Source organism: Staurois parvus, unplaced genomic scaffold (assembly GCF_062004578.1).
Source record: "Staurois parvus isolate SC_StPar_1 unplaced genomic scaffold, SC_StPar_1.0 ptg000013l, whole genome shotgun sequence".
In the NCBI taxonomy this organism is placed as follows: domain Eukaryota; kingdom Metazoa; phylum Chordata; class Amphibia; order Anura; family Ranidae; genus Staurois; species Staurois parvus.
Genome location: NW_028317809.1, coordinates 9098857 through 9117831, shown reverse-complemented (window position 1 = coordinate 9117831; position 18975 = coordinate 9098857). Strand labels below are relative to the sequence as shown.

Sequence of the window (18975 nt, the reverse complement as noted above, 5' to 3'; positions counted from 1 at the left end):
CCCTGCCTCTAAACAGACCTTCCAAGCTATACTACATCGTTATTCTTTGATAGACACATGGCGGGAACTCAACCCGACTAAACGCCAATACACCTTTTATTCCCATCCTTACCAGTCATTCTCCAGGATAGACCATATTTTCATTACTATCGCCTCTTCCCCTCGGCTTCTGGCCTCTGAAATAATTCCAATCCCTTGGATTGACCATTGCGCCGTATTCATGGCTATGGCCTCGTTAGCCCCATCTCCCACCGAATCCTCTTGGATCATTAATGATAACCTGCTTGCAAACCCAGCTCACTGTTTAGAAATTGAAGCAGCCCTAAAAGACTATTTCACTCTTAACCAGTCTCCTGATATATCCCCTCTCCTGTTATGGGAAGCGCATAAACCGGTATTGAGAGGGTTCTGCATTAGCAAAGCATCCTTTTTAAATAAAACTAAAAGGCAACAACGTCTCTTACTGGAGCAAACCTACGATCGTTCCCATCAAACTTTTCAGGCGCCTGCTACGCCCGCCAATCGTGAAGCCTTGGAGCGATCTAGACTGGCTCTAGATCTTTTTCTCACAGATCAAGCGGAACTCTCTCTCCGTAGATCTAGACATAAATATTATACTAGGGCAAATAAACCCAATACACTCCTGGCCCTCTCACTTCGTAGGCTCGACCAGCTCACTAAACCTATCTGGATTCGCTCCTCCTCTGCAACCTCACTAGTAACCCAGAACACATTCTACAGACTTTCCATAAACATTTGTCACAGCTTTACTCTTCTTCCACACCTTTTGACTCTGCACAAGCTGACACCCTTCTAACTTCCATTTCCTTCCCGAAACTCTCAGAGTGCCAGTTAGCGGCGCTTGAGCGACCTATTTCCCCTACTAAAACCTTAGACCAGTGGTCGGCAAGCCGCGGCTCGCGAGCCACATGCGGCTCTTTACCCACTCTAATGCGGCTCTTCTGTGTGCCGGGCGCCTGCTCCCCTCCCTCCTCTCGGTCGGCCGCTCCCCTGCCTCCTCTCGGTTGGCAGCCCCAAAAGTCCGCGCGGACCTTTTAATCCGGCCCGCGGATGTGGCTGTCAGGATGTGTGTAGGCGGGGCAGCGTGCCGAACGTGAGGGGAGGGGAGCTAGGCTCCTCTCACAGTCCGCCCTGAAGACCCGAACGGCGCGGGAAGACAGCGAGAGGAACGCAAAAGGTAAGTGAATTGACACGGGGGACTTGGCTTACTAGAAGGGGGGGGGGGATAGTACTGTGGGGGATGAAATACTATATGAGGGATGAATTACTTTATGAGGGATGAATTACTATATGGGGGGATGAAATACTATATGAGGGATGAATTACTATATGAGGGATGAAATACTATATGGGGGGATGAAATACTATATGAGGGATGAATTACTTTATGAGGGATGAATTACTATATGGGGGATGAAATACTATATGGGGGGATGAAATACTATATGGGGGGATGAAATACTATATGAGGGATGAATTACTATATGAGGGATGAATTACTATATGGGGGATGAATTACTATATGAGGGATGAAATACTATATGAGGGATGAATTACTATATGGGGGGATGAAATACTATATGAGGGATGAAATACTATATGAGGGATGAATTACTATATGAGGGATGAAATACTATATGAGGGATGAAATACTATATGAGGGATGAATTACTATATGAGGGATGAAATACTATATGAGGGATGAATTACTATATGAGGGATGAAATACTATATGAGGGATGAAATACTATATAGGGGGATGAAATACTATATGAGGGATGAAATACTATATGAGGGATGAATTACTATATGAGGGATGAAATACTATATGGGGGGATGAAATACTATATGGGGGGATGAAATACTATATGAGGGATGAAATACTATATGAGGGATGAAATACTATATGAGGGATGAATTACTATATGGGGGATGAAATACTATATGAGGGATGAAATACTATATGAGGGATGAAATACTATACGGGGGATGAAATACTATACGAGGGATGAAATACTATACGGGGGATGAATTGCTATGGGGGATGAATTACTATATGGGGGATGAATTACTATGGGGGATGAATTACTATATGGGGGATGAATTACTATGGGAGATGAATTACTATATGGGGGATGAATTACTATGGGGGATGAATTACTATATGGAGGATGAATTACTATATGGGGGATGAATTACTATGGGGGATGAATTACGATGGGGGATGAATTACTATATGGGGGATGAATTACTATGGGGGATGAATTACACTATGGGGGGTGAATTACTATATGGGGGATGAATTACTATGGGGGATGTATTTTCAGTTTTAAAAATGTGGCTCTCAAAATAAATTTCAATCATGGTTTTGGCGAGATTTGGCTCAGTTGAAAAAAAAGGTTGCCCACCACTGCCTTAGACGCTATTAAAAATCTAAAATTACAGAAACGCCCAGGACCGGATGGCTTCTCAGCCACTTATTATAGGAAATTTGCTCACCTCCTCACTCCCTTCCTTACTAATGCTTTTAACGATTTACTATCTGGCCACACCTTTAACCACGAAACAGTGCAAGCGAACATTTCAAAGCCGAACTCTGATGACACACAGTGGTCCAATTACAGGCCAATATCTTTTCTTAGTATTGACATCAAATTGTTGGCAAAAATCCTATCTTCGCGTCTTAACTTGTGTATTGGCTCTCTAATTCATAACGACCAAGTGGGCTTTATCCCAACTAGACAAGCAGGAGATAACATCAGGCGTGCATCTCTCCTAGCAAACTTAGCCAGGTCTCGTAATATCCCTACCTGTTTCCTCTCCCTAGACATTCGGAAAGCATTTGATACAGTCTCATGGCCATACCTCAACTACATTTTGCATCGTTGGGGTTTTGGCCCACACTTCTTAACCTGGATCTTTTCGCTGTATCGAGAACCTTCGGCCAGAATCAGGTATCTGGGGCACAGATCAGCTCAGTTCCCGATTTCCAGAGGCATGAGACAGGGTTGTCCTCTGTCCCCCCTGCTCTTTGCCCTGGCTATAGAGCCCCTGGCCCTCTTAATCAGAGCTAACCCGAGTGTTAAGGGACTCGAAATAGGGGTCACGCATCATAAATTATGTCTCTTTGCAGATGACGTATTGCTCTTTCTTACATCCCCATTAACTTCCTCCCCTTCCTTACTTCGGCTCCTTGAGACATTTGGCGCGCTTTCGGGCCTAATAGTAAACCCTAATAAATCGACAGCACTCAACATTTCTCTCTCCCCTTTAGAGTTGTCGCACTTGCAGCAGATTTTACCATTCCCATGGTCACAGCGTCATATCCCTTTCCTGGGTATCAAACTGACTCCTAGATTATCAGACCTTTACGCAGCTAAATATCTCCCGATGCTTAACCACCTCTCAACCCTTCTGACCAAATGGTCTTCCCTTCCCCTCGCATGGCTCGGCAGAATTGCAGTTATCAAGATGTCAATCCTCCCAAAAATTCTATATTTGTTTAGAGTCCTCCCTGTCCCAGTACCTCCTCATTACCTCCGCACACTGCAGCGTCGCATCTTTTCCTATGTATGGGGCAATACTCGTCCTCGTATACCTCGCTCCACCCTCTATCGCCCTAAGCTCAGTGGAGGTCTGGGCCTACCCGACATTAGCAAATATTATCAGGCAGCGCATTTAGCCCAGTTGCCTAAATACCATGCAACTTTTGAAATCCCTCAATGGGTTGCGCTTGAATCGATAGAATGTGACTCCTTATCTACCGCAAACTTACTCTGGCTGAGGCCGATGGACTGCCGCTCTATAACCAACCCCATCACTTCTCACTTTCTATCCTTATGGGACAAACTGAAAACCCGTTATCTTCTCCAATCACCACATAATCCTATGCTCTCGTTCCTGCGAAACCCAGCTTTCCCCCCAGCTTGGCAGACACCCCTTTTATTTAAAGCCTGGTCCTCTGCTAATTTACTCCGTACACATCATTTCCTACAGAGGAATAAGTTTAAATCCTTTGCCTCGCTGCGGGAAACGCATAGCCTCCCAGCCTCCGAGATATTCCAATACTTGCAGTTACAACACTTTTACGCTCCCTATACCACAATAACCAATTGGCCAGACACCATGTCTTTCTTTGAACGAGCATGCTACAAAGACCCTCATAGACGTGGACTTATCTCCTGCTTATATTCACTCTTCATTACTTCGATTACCACGTCCCCTCCTTTGTATACCCATAAGTGGGAAGCGGATATGGGAAAGACATTTGACCCGTCTGAATGGGACCGCATTTGGGCCAACACTAAATCATCCTCACAGAACATTGTAGCATTGGAAACGAATTATAAAGTCTTAACCCGATGGTACTTAGTCCCGGCGAGAATAGCAAAATTTACCCCTAATTACTCACCCAATTGTTTTAGAGGCTGTACGGACCCAGGAACGCATTACCATATGTGGTGGGACTGTCCAATAGCCCAAACCTTTTGGGGTGAAATCTTCACCATGATATCTACGCTTAGCACTACCACCCTACAACCTGACCCATCAATAGCCCTACTTAATCAATGCCCCCCTGGCATCTCCAATTCGCAATTTAGGCTCATCATGCAAGTTACAACGGCGGCTAAGCAGGTTATAGCAAAATCCTGGAAATCCCCCACCCTGAGTATCGCGGCCGTCAAAACTAGAACAACACAAGCTATGATACATGCAAAGGTGGAAGCCACAATTCTTGACACGATTCCTAAATTCTTGCGCATAGGGAGCCCCTGGGTAGAGCGCTTCCTCCCCCCTAACTTTGACGAATCACTCCTTCTCCCCTGATTTGTATACTATGCGCTTTGGATATACTCAATAGCCCTTTGTACGTAGCACGCAGGGGCAGTTGTAAACTTGTTGACCGTTCATGGAGTCATGGTTGCTGTTCCACTTTCCCTCTCCCCCCTTCCACCCCGGTTTGACCCCCCCTTCAAATTTCCCCCTATTTCTTTAATGCACTCAGGAGACATTACCTTGATTGACTGGAACAATATTGTCTGCTATTGTCAACCTTTATCTACCTGTTTATGCTAGTAGCATATAGACATTTGTACTGTAAATCTCATTCAAATTTTTTTTTTTATATATCCTATTGCCACTTCCATGTCCATTGTACATTAACAATGTCTCCTTGTTTGTTCCACTCTGCTTTATTGTTAATAAAATTGTTTGAACAAGAAAACTGCTGCAAGTACAGACAATTATCTGTTGATACTGTGCAAAATCTAGTTAGCTACCAATTTCCTGTAATCAGCTGACAACCCTGCCTATGCTGAACTGAAATCCCAAGCCAAAACACCCCCCTCCTCACCACCGTAACAAAGGGGAGGTGTTCTGTATTTAACATAATGACTATGGCTATTTGCCATATGGTGTGTTATTTATGAGGTGACTTGCAGCATCGCACCCAACCAATCATGTATGGCACTGGTGCCCAACGTGTGGCTGCATGCTGTCAATGCTCAGTGTGCAGTAAGGAGAACAAGGGGCTATGTATGGAGTACTAGTGCCTTGAAAAACATTAGCCCATGTAAAACTGCCAGTACTCCTGGTCTGTTCCAGGATCACTGACGTGTAAACAAAACCGATGACTTGTTAATACAAGAACACTGTCAGATCGTGACTTTACAGGGTTTGCTTATACTGCTCCTATCTACATCTTTCTGCTGCTGTTTTACATCTCCGACCACCTCCTAGACTGCCCTTGTTCCAGCTATCTCTCCACTTAAACTGCTCTGGTCTTGGCCAATCTCCACTCCAGTCACACCATCTCCTCTTATCACACATCTTCGGCCCCCAGTCAAACTGCTCTGATCCCAGCCACCTACCCCCTGTCACACCATTTCTATTCAGCTCACATTGGAATTGGAATTGAGCAAATAGAACTGCTATAAAAGAGCCCATTATCAAGCCCAGAACTCTCATACTAAAGCAGAGTGTTAGTTGGCTCCTGGATTGTGGGGTCTGAATGTAGGAGCAGAAACTTTCCTTTCCTTCCTTTGGAAGAAAAACCCTTCACAAGGCAGTATCCAGGAGCAGACCTAAATACTCCAAGCAATGAGTCAGCCTCAGCACTGATTTCTGGGGGTTCAGGACCCACCTAACCCCTGAAGAGTTTGAACAGTTTGTTGAACATTGACTGCTAGAGTCTGTGCTGACTGTTCCTGCACTAGATATCCCACAATAGGAATTCTCTTTGAACTCAGCAGAGCAAATACAGGGGCTAGCGCCTTGCTGAATACCCAAGTATTCAAACTGGTAATGTTGCATACACACAGCAAAACGCAAAAATCATTAATGCACTGGAAAGATGCAAGTAGGCATCCTTGATGTCCACAGAGGCAAGAGTGGCAGTAGGTTTGGATAATGTGCTTGCACCTTCCTTCCACAGCTAAACCCTGGAGCTTCATAGGGTTAAACCTTAATAGTGTCACACAGAGACAAAGTGTGAAAAAAACAATGCACACAGATTTAAAGGAGAAACAGCTGGTTACAGATATGCCTAAAGCCAGGACAGAAGCCCTGTACTATGAATAAGACAGTTACCCTGCTTACAGGCTGAAAAAAAAAAGGGAAATACTATGCTTAACCTGTGGTGGCCCTGTGGTCAGGATGGAGAGTGAGAATCTAATCAACCTGTTGGAACCAAAACTAAAATGGGCAAAAACAGGAAGTGTGTTCCATAGACAGGAAGTGACATGTTGCACAAACTCAGACTGTTATTTCCTGTGAATATATGTCCCATAAGAAACACTGAATTAACAGAACTGGTTAATAATAAGGTTGCAACATAGAAAACGGACACTAAATGTGTAAAAGGCAACAGGAGAAGGCCAAAGTAGTTTCTCACCAAGGAATTCATGCAGCCCATACTTCACTGTTGGGGAATGGCCAAGTTCATTCTCATTGATCATCCAGTGTTTCCTGTCATATATGGACTTCCCAAGGTCCATAAAAGTTTCATACTGTTAAAATATCTGCCTATAGTATCTGGTTCAGACAGCATCACTCCACTTGCCAATCTCTCAAAACATTGCTGTAATGTTTTTGCTGATACTGGACTTCAGTAAATCCTGCTTCAAAATTACTTCTTAGTGTGCTGGTTTTCTTTTCAAAATTGGTTTCGTACAGTCACCATAAAACCATGCACCCCCCCTTCACAATGGTTACCCATGGGTTTACTTCTCTTGCAGAAGAGAAGATATTCATTCCCCTAGGACACTAGCAAAACAAAAAACTGAAGCATGATAGGAGTAGTTATACTTTGGTATTTTTGTTTGCCAGTGTCCAATCTCCTGAAGTCAGCAGCATAACCCAGTTTTTCAGAAAATACGCCCCCTGTGTCTTTTAATAAATGAATAAGAAAAATATATCAACACAGAAATATATTTATGTTCATTTCCATTATTTTTGTATATGTTATGTTTGATAATTTGAACTATGACAAAATAGGAAAAAAATAGGAAGTCCAAACAGCAACAGCATGCACACAGTATTAAATCGGCAGAACTTGCTATTTTCAACCCCCTTTTTTCTTAATGTAATAGCTACCTCTAATAACACAAATTAATACATATAAACACAAGGAAAAAAACAAAACATTTTTTTTTAAACCATACAACCATTAGGGGTGTACAGTTGTGTTTTTTTCTTAAAAAAAAAATCAGTTTCTGCTGCAATTATCCAATTGTCCAAGCAATGGTTCATCTAAAATAAAGGTCCATAGATCTCCAATGACTCATGAGGTTAAGTTTGGCAGAAAGGAGAATATGTATGATGAGAATTCTGACCGATCTCAGAAGAGTGTCTATATTATAATGAAGAATTGCCAATTCAATTATGCTTTTTAAAGCCCAACTCTGGTCTCACCCGCACCAGTGAATCAGCCCCCTCCATCTTATACTGTAAGTTTTGCTGTTTTTGATTACTATACTTACCTTCTTATTTTTGCAGTTCATGTGATTTGCTGGATCCTACTCTTCTTTAGGCTACGTTCACACTAGCCTTGTGTGCAGGCGGCAGAGAGGCGTTTGGGAAGCGTTTTTACCGCTTCCCAAACGCCTCTGCCAATTCTGAACATTACAGCACATGGTGCTGTTCTAACGGGAGCGTTTGCGTCGCGTCGCGGCAAAACGGACGCCTCTGGTCGAGTCAGGAGGCTTTGAAGCCTCCTATTCTCGTCTATGGTGCCGCTCCGCAAACGCCCGGCCGGCGTTTGCGGTGCGTTTGCGACGCGTTTGCGGGGCGTTTGCGGAGCGGTAACACCACTCAAACTGTATTATAGGCGTTTGTGGGGCGTTATTAACGCTCGGCAAACGCCTAGCAACCGCCACTAAACCGCGCATGCGGCATTTGCGGAGCGTTTGCCGAGCGTTAATAACGCCCCACAAACGCCGGACCAACGCTTGCCAAACGCTATAGGGGCGTTTGGCAAGCGTTGGTAAAACAGCCAAGTGTGAACGAGCCCTAAGTTTTCTTCTGGCATTGGGAAGTCCTCCAGGTGCAAAGACTGGCACTGAGATAATGACGTGGACATTGCTCTGTGCAAGAATAAACTAAGAATGAAGGGCACTGTAGTGTTGCCTCTTCAGGAAGCAGGCTCAGGATGCCTTTTATTCACAGAATTTTCTTGAATTTAAGAAAAAAAAAATACCAAATTTGGACTTTAAGAATATGTAAGTACACAAATGTCTATGGCTTGGCCACAGTTAAATTTTTTTTTACCTCTAATAAAGCAGCAAAGAACTTGGATAGAGGAATAAAAAGACTTCAATGTCATTACCAGGCATACAGGAAAATTGGCTTGAAAGGTCACAATTTGTTTGCATCAGTGTATGTCTAATAACAAGTAGCATCCACTTCTAAATCATAACTTACAGAAACTATCCCTGGCAACATCCAGTATTGTCTTATTAAACATCCCCAGCCTTTGAAGTATCTAGGCTCTATTACTGGGTAACTACTGAACAAACTTTACTACACAGTTTAATAAAGAATGGAATTCATTATATGAACATTTATCAAACCAGCCAGTCAGTGGGATAAAAACAGAAAATTAATCATTTACTTTGGAGGAAGAAAACAACAGAAACATGTTTAGTATAGTCTGGTGGACAGGCAGCAATTCATTGTTTTATTTGTGATGGAGAGATCCTAAAGCTGACCATACACTGGTAGATTTGAATGAACTTTCATATGAAAAATCTTTTCAGTACCATTGATAATGCCAACAGAAAATTGTCAAATGTCACTTGAAGAGGCTTTAAACTTTAGTTAGATTTTAACATTTAATTTTGGAATGAACATAATTTCAAGAATGAAAACGCATTCACTGTTGGAAATTTGTTTGTTTGAGAAACATTTTCCATTCTAGTCTCTTGAATTTTCTCATCATTATGAATGTCAAAAACAAACATTCCAAAAATGAAAGCTTTCAAACAAAATTCTACCAGTGTATGGACAGCTTAAAAGTAGATAAGGAAGAGCAGCTCCAAGTGCAAAGACAGCGGTCTGGGGTGTACTGTACATATGCCGTGGTCATGATGCTTTGCATTGCAGCGTGGCGAAATTCATTCTCACTGTCGCGTATGGAAAACAGTACTACATGACAAACGCCACTCATTCAACTAAATCCGGCCACATCACAACAATGGTGTGGGTTTTTAGGAGTTAGAACTGGCAGTGTGGGGACAACATAATGCCTCACCACCATCAATCAAATGCAACTCAAGTGTAAACAAGTCCTTACAGAGGTCTTTTCAATTTGACAGAAAATATCTATCTAAGAAGGCGCATATAGTTATCTTTTGGAGAAAGAACATGAATGCTGCCCAAGTCAGAAAGATGGTTGGGAAAGGTAAAATAGCAGATAGCCATCAAATAATGCATTTTAGGAATGGTAGATGTCTCATCATATATCATTATCTGTGGGCCATCAAAGGAATGAGGCTCATTTGGAGGATAAATCAAAGATCTAAAGTTTATTTTAGAAGAAAGCAGTGGTTACAATGTTGCCCCATTGATCTCAATGGGCAAGTATGACAGGCGGTGTCACCAAAAATTACGGCCCAAGTTAAAATTGGTATGGTCACAAAGCAAAGCATTGCAGTCACAACATGTGTGTAGGCCTGTCAGGATGCAATGTTAGAATTCTGGTGGGTTGCAAAACCACAGGCCAGCCACCTGTTTTACCACACTCCTCCCCCAGCCACCAGTGTGAAAGAGCTCTAATAAGCGCAAAGAGTGTGCAACGTGTGGACCTGAAAATTACATGTATTCCACATGGGCATTGCAACAGCACATCTAATTAAAAATAAGAGATTTAATTCTTACTTCAAGGTCACCAGTGGTGCAATGCAGGTCATTCATTTTTGCAACATGGATATCTGTACATCCATAAGCACTGGTGTATGATAAAGGAACACCTATGGTACAGCTAAGGCAAATGAGTTTCTCAGCCTTCCTTCCTCAGCAGCTCAAAGCGGCCACATCTGATGAACCAGAGGTAGCTGGGCAAGTGAATTACAGCCAGGTGAGCAACCCTCCACTGTCAAAACCAGGCATGGAGCCTGACACCATGCATCTGTTCCAGAAGACCCAATTACTGTGGTGCGCTCCTCCCCAATTGCTATCAGAGTACTCTAGTTCCAGTGGGGTGGTCCTTTATACTTGGGCCTTGGATCCCTCTAGCTGTTCTCCTGTGTTACCAAAGCTACCCTGGAGAGGCACACTGTTTAGGAGGATAATCATAAGTAGCTATTTGTATTCTGAACTGTTTTACTGAAGTGGTGACTCCTAGCTAATCTCTCTGTTACCCTGATTGAGCCACAGTGACATTTCTGTGAAGAGTCCAAGTTTGTGTCGCTTTCATAATCTGTTCTGTATTATTCTACAGTGTATACTGTACAGGTTCTTTGCCATCCTAAACCAGTTTTACATTATTGTTTTGCACCTGTTTGGTAAACTGCAAGTTACACTTACTCCCTGTCTGATCATTCAGTGGATTACCTATTCTTTTAGAGAGCCATTTATTCCAAGTTGCATATACCTCTTTCAGGCTTGCTGTCCATCATCAGTGCATGTTTTGGAATGAAAGGCTTCTATGGAGTATGGTTTAAGGCCTCTTTCACACGGGGTGGACTCCAGCTGCAATCTGCTTGCTCAGCAGGGGATCTGTCAGCTGATCCCCACTGACCAGGAGGATGACAGGTCTGTGTCTGCTCTGCTTATGAAGAGCAGACATGGACACAGCGCATTCTCCTCTAGGAATGGTCGGATGTAAATGGATTGCCTGTCCGTTTACACCTGACTGCCATCCGATACCGTGGATGTTTACTCTGGCTGCTCCATAGAGGAGAATGGAGGTTCCAATTGGATCTGCCTGAAAAACGGACAGGCAGGCCCAATCGGAACGTTTGTGTGAAAGGGGCTTTAGGAGCACCGAGAAGGTATTACCCAGAAATTATGGTGAGAAGCTGCTAAGGCCACATTCACACTTGAGATGAACTTCTATGGTGGGTTTTCAGGCTTTGTTTAGCATTTGTACTGGCTCTTTTTTTGCATTTCAGGCTTGAGTGAATTTTTTTTTATTATGTTTTAGCCAATGATCACCTAGTTTCTATGCAAGAAAGTGGTCATTAATGTATGTTTTTATTTACTAGGGCTAAAGTCTATTGGGACCAAAGTGTATGACTCTGCATAACCCCAAATGAAGCTACTTTTTCAAGCAACAAGTTTCAAGGGACACCAAGCTCAGGTATGAATAAGCACCACTGAACATAATGGCAATCAGTGTCAATGTTTACACTGGTTCAGCAGAGGGCTTTTTGGTTCAATGTGTCCCTCCCAACCACAACCTACTGGGGTATTCTTTTTCTTTACTTATTGGTGGAAGATAATTTTTTTGTTTGCAAACAGGACTCTGTTGAAACAAGCAGAAGAGTTTTGTAAATGATAGAAAAGGAATCATGGTGGCAAATCCTCTCTGTGCCACAGTTATGTTATCCTCAATGCAATAAGGGAGTGTTGTTTTGGATGAAGTGTTCTTTGCAATGTCAAGAACAGGGACAGAACACACTTTATACAGATCATTTTTCACTATAACTACACTGTAAGTCAGGAACCATGTTTTAAAATACCACAAAACTGACATTTATTTGCTTTCCTAATGAACTACCTGATACGTCTGTATATTTAAAAATGTATAATGAAAAAGTTCCATGATGGATTCCCTTTTACACAACCTAAAATAACAAGGAATACATATTTCTACGTGTGACTGAGCCATGAACAATGACTCTCTGATGTTTAAAAGACCGTGCAGATCCCTCATTTCAAACAGATCCTTAAATATATAAACACACAAAGGAGTGACAATATTAGTCCTCAAGTTGCTAAGTGATACCACTTGTAAAGCCATGAAACACAGGCAATAAAAACAGTGCAGAATCCTTAAAACAGATGGTAATGTGAGAGGAGAAGTGAAAATTGCCGCTTTGCTCTGAGAAAAATATTTACCTTAGGATCCACGTTTAGTATTTTCCTGTCCCTCTTATTTTTGAACAGTATTCCGGATGAATTTTCTGCAATCACTTGGTAATTTGGGCTTGCATTTGAAGTTGAAACATGGGTTTCCCAGTTATAAAAACTGCAAAACAGAAATGCAAAGAAATAAATCAAGTACATTTCACTCATTGCACATCAAAGACATTCATTTGCATGCTTAAAGAAACGTTGTTGCTAGACCATTCATTTCAACAACAATATTCCCATACGAGGATATGTGCATTTAACATATTTCAGGCATGATCTAGACCTGAGGACATCCAAAAACCCTGAAACTTCAGCTGGGTGCCACCATCTTGGATGTGATGTCAGTAGCACCAGCTATCACTCAGTTGACACTTTATAGCATTCCCCTTCACACCTTTCTTGGCTGCTACATAAAAGATTATTTACAGATGTGAGGGGAAGGATACCTGAGCTGGGTCATCAGAGACACTACTTAGACACTGCCAAAGTGGGATAGGGCTATGACATGCAAGAAGGGAGGGGCCTGTGTTTTTTTCTGTGCTTTTACCCAAAATTGATGACAGAGTATTTTAAAATCACATCTGTTGCTACACTCTCACATAAAAGATCATCATAAACAACTTTTGTTATCAGAAATACGTAGCTAATACAGGCTGTAAAAACTGTGCATTTCTCTATTTTTATTCTTGACTCTTCTGTTACAGAGCATATCATCTTGCAGAGGGGTATTCTATAAGGTTATGGTTGCTCACTACTAGAACAGAGAAGGATTGGGAAAAAACTGAAACACTGAGAAAAAAAAATTTTTTTTGTGTGTTTTTTTCAAAGCCATTTTTTTGTTTGTTTTTGGAAAAAATGGACAAAAAGCGAGTGTGGAATATGTTGTTTTACAAAGATAAATAATATATCTATGGCATGATATGTAACATGAAGACCTTAATGAAAGATTCCTGAGACTTTATATAAAGTCTTAAATAATTGCAAGTTCTCTCAGATGAAGATAAATAAATCCTGGAATACAATTCAAGTAACACCGTACTTCTCAATGCAGCTCTCAAACAAGAGAAATACAGATTTCTGTCATGAGGGGGAACTGCAGGGGAAAGGCTCCAGTGTAGTTTGCTTGTGTGCTCCATCTTGTACCTCCTACACTTGGGTGATTGTTGGGATACAGTAGATGATAATTTTTGTCCTTTCAGGCCTTAATTGACATGTAAGAGGGTGAATTTGTCTGACAAATCAGTTTATCTTTTAAATATTTAAAGGATTCCTATTAATGTTCTACTCCATCACAGCATAATGTTCACCTATAGTCTGGTCAGTAAATAGTTTTTTCTTTTCCTCCTCTCAGTAAAATGGTGAGACCAACATTTAGAGTTTGGAAACATTCCCACAGTGCAATAACTGCTGAGAGCAAATCGTCAATTTGCAAAAATTGTGAGAAAAAATATTATTTTCCAAATGCTACAAGGATGACAAAACACATCTTGTTATGCCAGAGATGCCCTGCAGACATTAAAAATACTTTATGGAATTAAATGATGAGGACCAGAATGAAAATGCAAGCAGCTTTTCCCTCCAGAGCTCTCATTCCAGAAACACTCTTTCTGCTGCTTCTGGATCATCACAAAGTGATGTTTCTTCACCAGCAGCATCTTTATGTATATATATATATATATATATATATTACATTCACATCAGTCTCAAGGAGTGTATAATCTAAGGTCCCTAGATCACAATCATACATACACATGCTTATTTTTCTGCAGCAATAATCCTTGTTTTGTCCTGATTATTGATGTTTGCTACTGATGTGACATTGTCCAGCATAATCCTGATTGCATGACCCTGCAGCTGAGAGGCCCACTGTTAAAAGGACAAGTAGATCACTCAGAGCTGCAGAATGCTGATGGGAAGTGGTGATTCTTCTGGTGCCCAAGTCCCCTTGCACCAATAAGGTGCCTAAGACACCTTCCCAGCCTGTCAGGTTACCATATGTAGTGAGAATCTAGTACAACAGATGGAAGAATTTCCCAGACTCCTGGACAGAATATTCAGAATCTGGGAGTGGAGAGATTTTCAGTTTCTCTTGTGGAAGAAAAACTCTAGAGTGAGCAGTATCCAGTACGAGACCCGTATACTCCAAGAAATAGGTTGGTTCCAACACTGACTTCTGAAAGTTTGAATGCTAACCTCCCATACAGACAAACAGTTACTGCAGTTCAGGAAGATCAATAAACTTCAAGAGTGCTTACCAGCGCCCTTGTAGTTCATTGAGAACTACAAGCCATCAGCTACAATGGCAGACAGTAGTTGTAGTTCATTAGTTCACAGAACTCTGTGAATGAATGACGCAGCTGGGTGGGTGGGCACGGCTGCACTCTTTTTAAATTGTGACAGCGGGTGTGGGGAGAAGGTCCCTCATCTGCTGTCACAATGTGGTATCGGAGGGTGGGGGGGGGGGGTACTGATCTTTAGTAACATGTTACACCCTGAATACAGGTGTAATATGTAACATGTTATGAAAGGTGAACTTATCCTTTAATTTATTATTAGATTTTTATTAATTTTAATTAACATACATTATTTCACATTATACAACAATATTGTTTCCATATCAAAAATTTTTACACTAAATAAACAAAAAAAAAACCCTACACCCCCCCCGGTCACCTTAATCCTCAATTAACCTCATTCCTTCCTTTACCGCAGACTTTCCCTTCTCTTTCATCTTCCTTCTTCTTTCCCTTCTCCTTTTCCTGTCTCTTTCCTTTACATTCCTTTCAATTCTTCATAACTCTTAGTTGTTATATAAATTATGCACTCCTCCCACGTTTTTCTAAATTCTTTCATTTTATCTTCTCCAATATGGTAAAGTTCCTCCATCCTATACACATATTCCACTTTGCTAAACCAATCTTTTATTTTAGGGGTTTCCTTACTCTGCCAAAATTTTGGAATCAACCCTTTAGCTGCATTTATTAAGTGAAATATTACCGTATTCTTATATTGCTTCACCGTGAAGACTCCTTTATGAAATATACACACCGAAGGGTTATTTGGTATTCTTGTTCTTGTTATCACCTGAATTTGTTGAATTATTCCTTGCCAAAACTCTTGGATATTAGGGCAATCCCACCATATATGTGCCATGGTTCTTTCAAACCCACATCCCCTCCAACATAGCAGTGAATTTTGTGATCATTGTTTATGTGTTACACTCGGTGTACAGTACCATCTTACTAGACATTTATAGTTAATCTTCACTATATTCAAATTTACAGCACTATGGGCCAACCTAAATATTTTCTTTTTATCATGCTCCTCTAGTTTTGTTCCAAGCTCTTTTTCCCATTTCTCAAGGTACAGCGGACAGACAGCTCCTGCAATATTAGAAAGAATTTTATAAATACAAGAAGTTGCATGTTTATATTTCGTCTCCTGAGTAAACAATCATTCCAGAGGATACATACTGTCCACCATCCTTAATGGTTGCGGAAGAGCTGAGACAAATGCCTCAGTTGGTGGTACCGCTACACATCTAATCTAAAAAATAAATCCCTCTTATCTTTTAATTCTAAAAAAGAAAGCAACTCCCCTTTTCCATGATATCCTTCAAACGTGCATTTTTTTTTTATCCAGTTACCTGCAATGTCTTCTTTCCCTGGTGGGAAAAAATCTGTTCCCTCCAGTGGAATTAATAGTGAATTATATTCTTATCCCATTCGCTTATGTAATCTATCCCATTCTCTTAAAACATTCCATGTTAAAATACTTATGTTTTCTGAAAAAGTTTGGTATTGTTGTGGAAGCCATATTATCTTATCTAACTGCGACCCACTTAGTGTATTTATTATTTATTATTCAGGGAGTGAACTTATCCTTTAAATGGAAGGGCAGCGAAAAGGCAGTGCTGTGTTCCCACAGCAAATCGCAGTTAGTGTTAATGTGCTGGGTAGATGAGGACATGCAAGTACACATTCTTGAAGTCCACAAAAGCTAGAAAGTCTACTCGATGAAAGAAAACTATGAATAACTTGGAAGATTCAATGCAAAATTTCTGAACTGGGACATTGATTGCCTTTTAGATTAAAGATGGCACAAATGCCCCCTTGGGCTTTGGGCACAGTTAGTAGGTTTTAGTAGAAACCTTAAACCTTTCCATTTCTGGAACAATGGTAATGACTCCTTGGCTTAGTATGTATACTAGAGCAGCATGGAAGTCTGCGTGTGCAGAAACAAACACAGCTTGGAGGACATGAAGCAGGGAGGAGGCAGAGATTGCAACTCTAGCTTGTAGCCCATGGACACCATGTCTTTATCCATGAATCCAAAATGCTTTAGGTCAAAGTGTCCACAAAGGTCAACAGACATATACCCCCACTTTGGAAAGTGGGAGCATCCCTTTATTGCGAAAAGGGCTTATTAACAGACAGGAGACTCATTTGGAGAAAAAGATGGACAATATCCATGAACTAGACAACACAATCTGTCACATACCTGATGGGAGACTGAAATGATGAGGTCGGCCTCACTTGTGTCACTAGCCCTGACCCCACTGGAGTTGGAGCAGAGGGAGTCTAGGACCCAGGGGAACAAGAGCGCCAGTAGTTGTTGTTTGCAGCTCTTGTAGATGATGACCTTGGAAGACTGATGATCCTCTGATTCAGGCACAGTGGTAACATGCAGAGCTGGTTTTGTAGATCGCCAGGTGTGCACCAGAGCAAGGCAGGAAGCGAGAGGGAGAGACAGGAGCAGTGTCATAGGAATAGCCAGGGTCATCAACAGGCGGACAGCAAAGTACAGAATCAGAAGCAAAGCCGAAGTCAGGAGCAGAGCCGAAGTCAGGAACCAGTATCAATCAGGAGAGTAATCAGAGTAAGGTGAGGAACAACCCGGGTCAGCAACAAGGGAATCACACAGGAACAAGCAGGACATGGGGGAGCTGAAGACCAGTCAGCACTCAACATGGGCAGGGACACCCTTTAAATAGTCCGTCTGGCGCCAATCTTCGCTGTGCGTGTGCACATGCACGTGTGTGCGCGATCGTGCATTTCCGCGCGCATGTGCACAACCGGTCATCCTTCTCCGGACGTTTCTATGCGCATGCGCATTTCTATTCACAATTCGTTTCACCTGGAAATCCCTTACATAATCATGTAATGTAGCAGGGATGTTCAATAAATGAATGGTCACTAAGAATAGCTTTAGGTTCATTGTACATATGCTTAGTCCATTCCCCTCAAGTCTGATAAATTGATATGATGGCTATAGCAGATTGCATAGCAGGTTTCTGCTAGAGAGAACAAGGATTTAGCAAGAGCCTCCAGACATCAAACTGATCTTTAACCCTAGAGCATCCTCAGTGGGAACAGCCAGTGTTTTATTAAGCCAAGAAATGGCTGGATCCACAGTAGGAATTAACTAATTCTTAATAAATACCTCTTCAAACAGATATTGCTCAGAAAAGCATTTGGGAAGAGAGAACAGTTTGCCAGTAGCAGTCCAGTCTTTGTACTGAATAGGTTTAACTAAGAAATTAACTAGAAAAGTTTGGGCAGTCTTAGGACCTTTAATAGAACATAGACTAATAACAGTAGTGATTTCAGACACAGGTTGCTCAAGTTTTAAACATTTGCACACCACATAGAAAAGAACCAATATGGTATTTTTAAGCCTAGGACAGGGGTGGGCAAACTTTTTGACTTGAGGGCCGCAATGGGTTCATATATTGGACCCGGGGGCCGGACCAAGAGTAGATGAATGATGTGTATGTGTCATCCATAGTAAGTATAGTAATATTCCCCCATAGTAAGCATAGTAATTAATCCCCCATATAGTAATTCATCCCCCATAGTAATTCATCCCCCATAGTAATTCATCCCCCATATAGTAATTTATCCCCCATAGTAATTCATCCCCCATAGTAATTCATCCCCCATATAGTAATTCATCCCCCATATAGTAATTCATCCCCCATATAGTAATTCACCCCCCATAGTAATTCATCCCCCATAGTAATTAATCCCCCATATAGTAATTCATCCCCCATAGTAATTCATCCCCCATAGTAATTCATCCCCCATATAGTAATTCATCCCCCCTATAGTAATTCATTCCCCATATTAATTCATCCCCCATATTAAGTCCCCAAGTCCCCCCTGTGTCAATTTACTTACCTTTGCTCCGCACGTTCCTCTCGCCGTGTTCCCGCGCCGTTCCAGTCTTCAGGGCGGACTGTGAGAGGAGCCTAGCTCCCCTCACGTTCGTCACGCTGCCCCGCCTACACACATCCTGACAGCCATCCTGACAGTATCACGCTCCGCGGGCCGGATTAAAAGGTCCGCCGGGCCGGATTAAAAGGTCCGCCGGGCCGTATAC

At 41.8% G+C, this 18975-nt stretch overlaps 1 protein-coding gene across 1 annotated transcript in view; it reads right to left on the bottom strand.

Moving 5' to 3' along the window:
- The window catches only part of CFAP299 (cilia and flagella associated protein 299), a 620116-nt gene that overhangs the window by 24894 nt on the left and 576247 nt on the right, over positions 1 to 18975 (bottom strand). The window contains exon 5 of the mRNA XM_089675483.1: positions 12580 to 12709. Within this exon, the coding sequence (XP_089531609.1) occupies positions 12580 to 12709 (130 nt within the window). The remainder of the gene's footprint in view (positions 1 to 12579; positions 12710 to 18975) is intronic.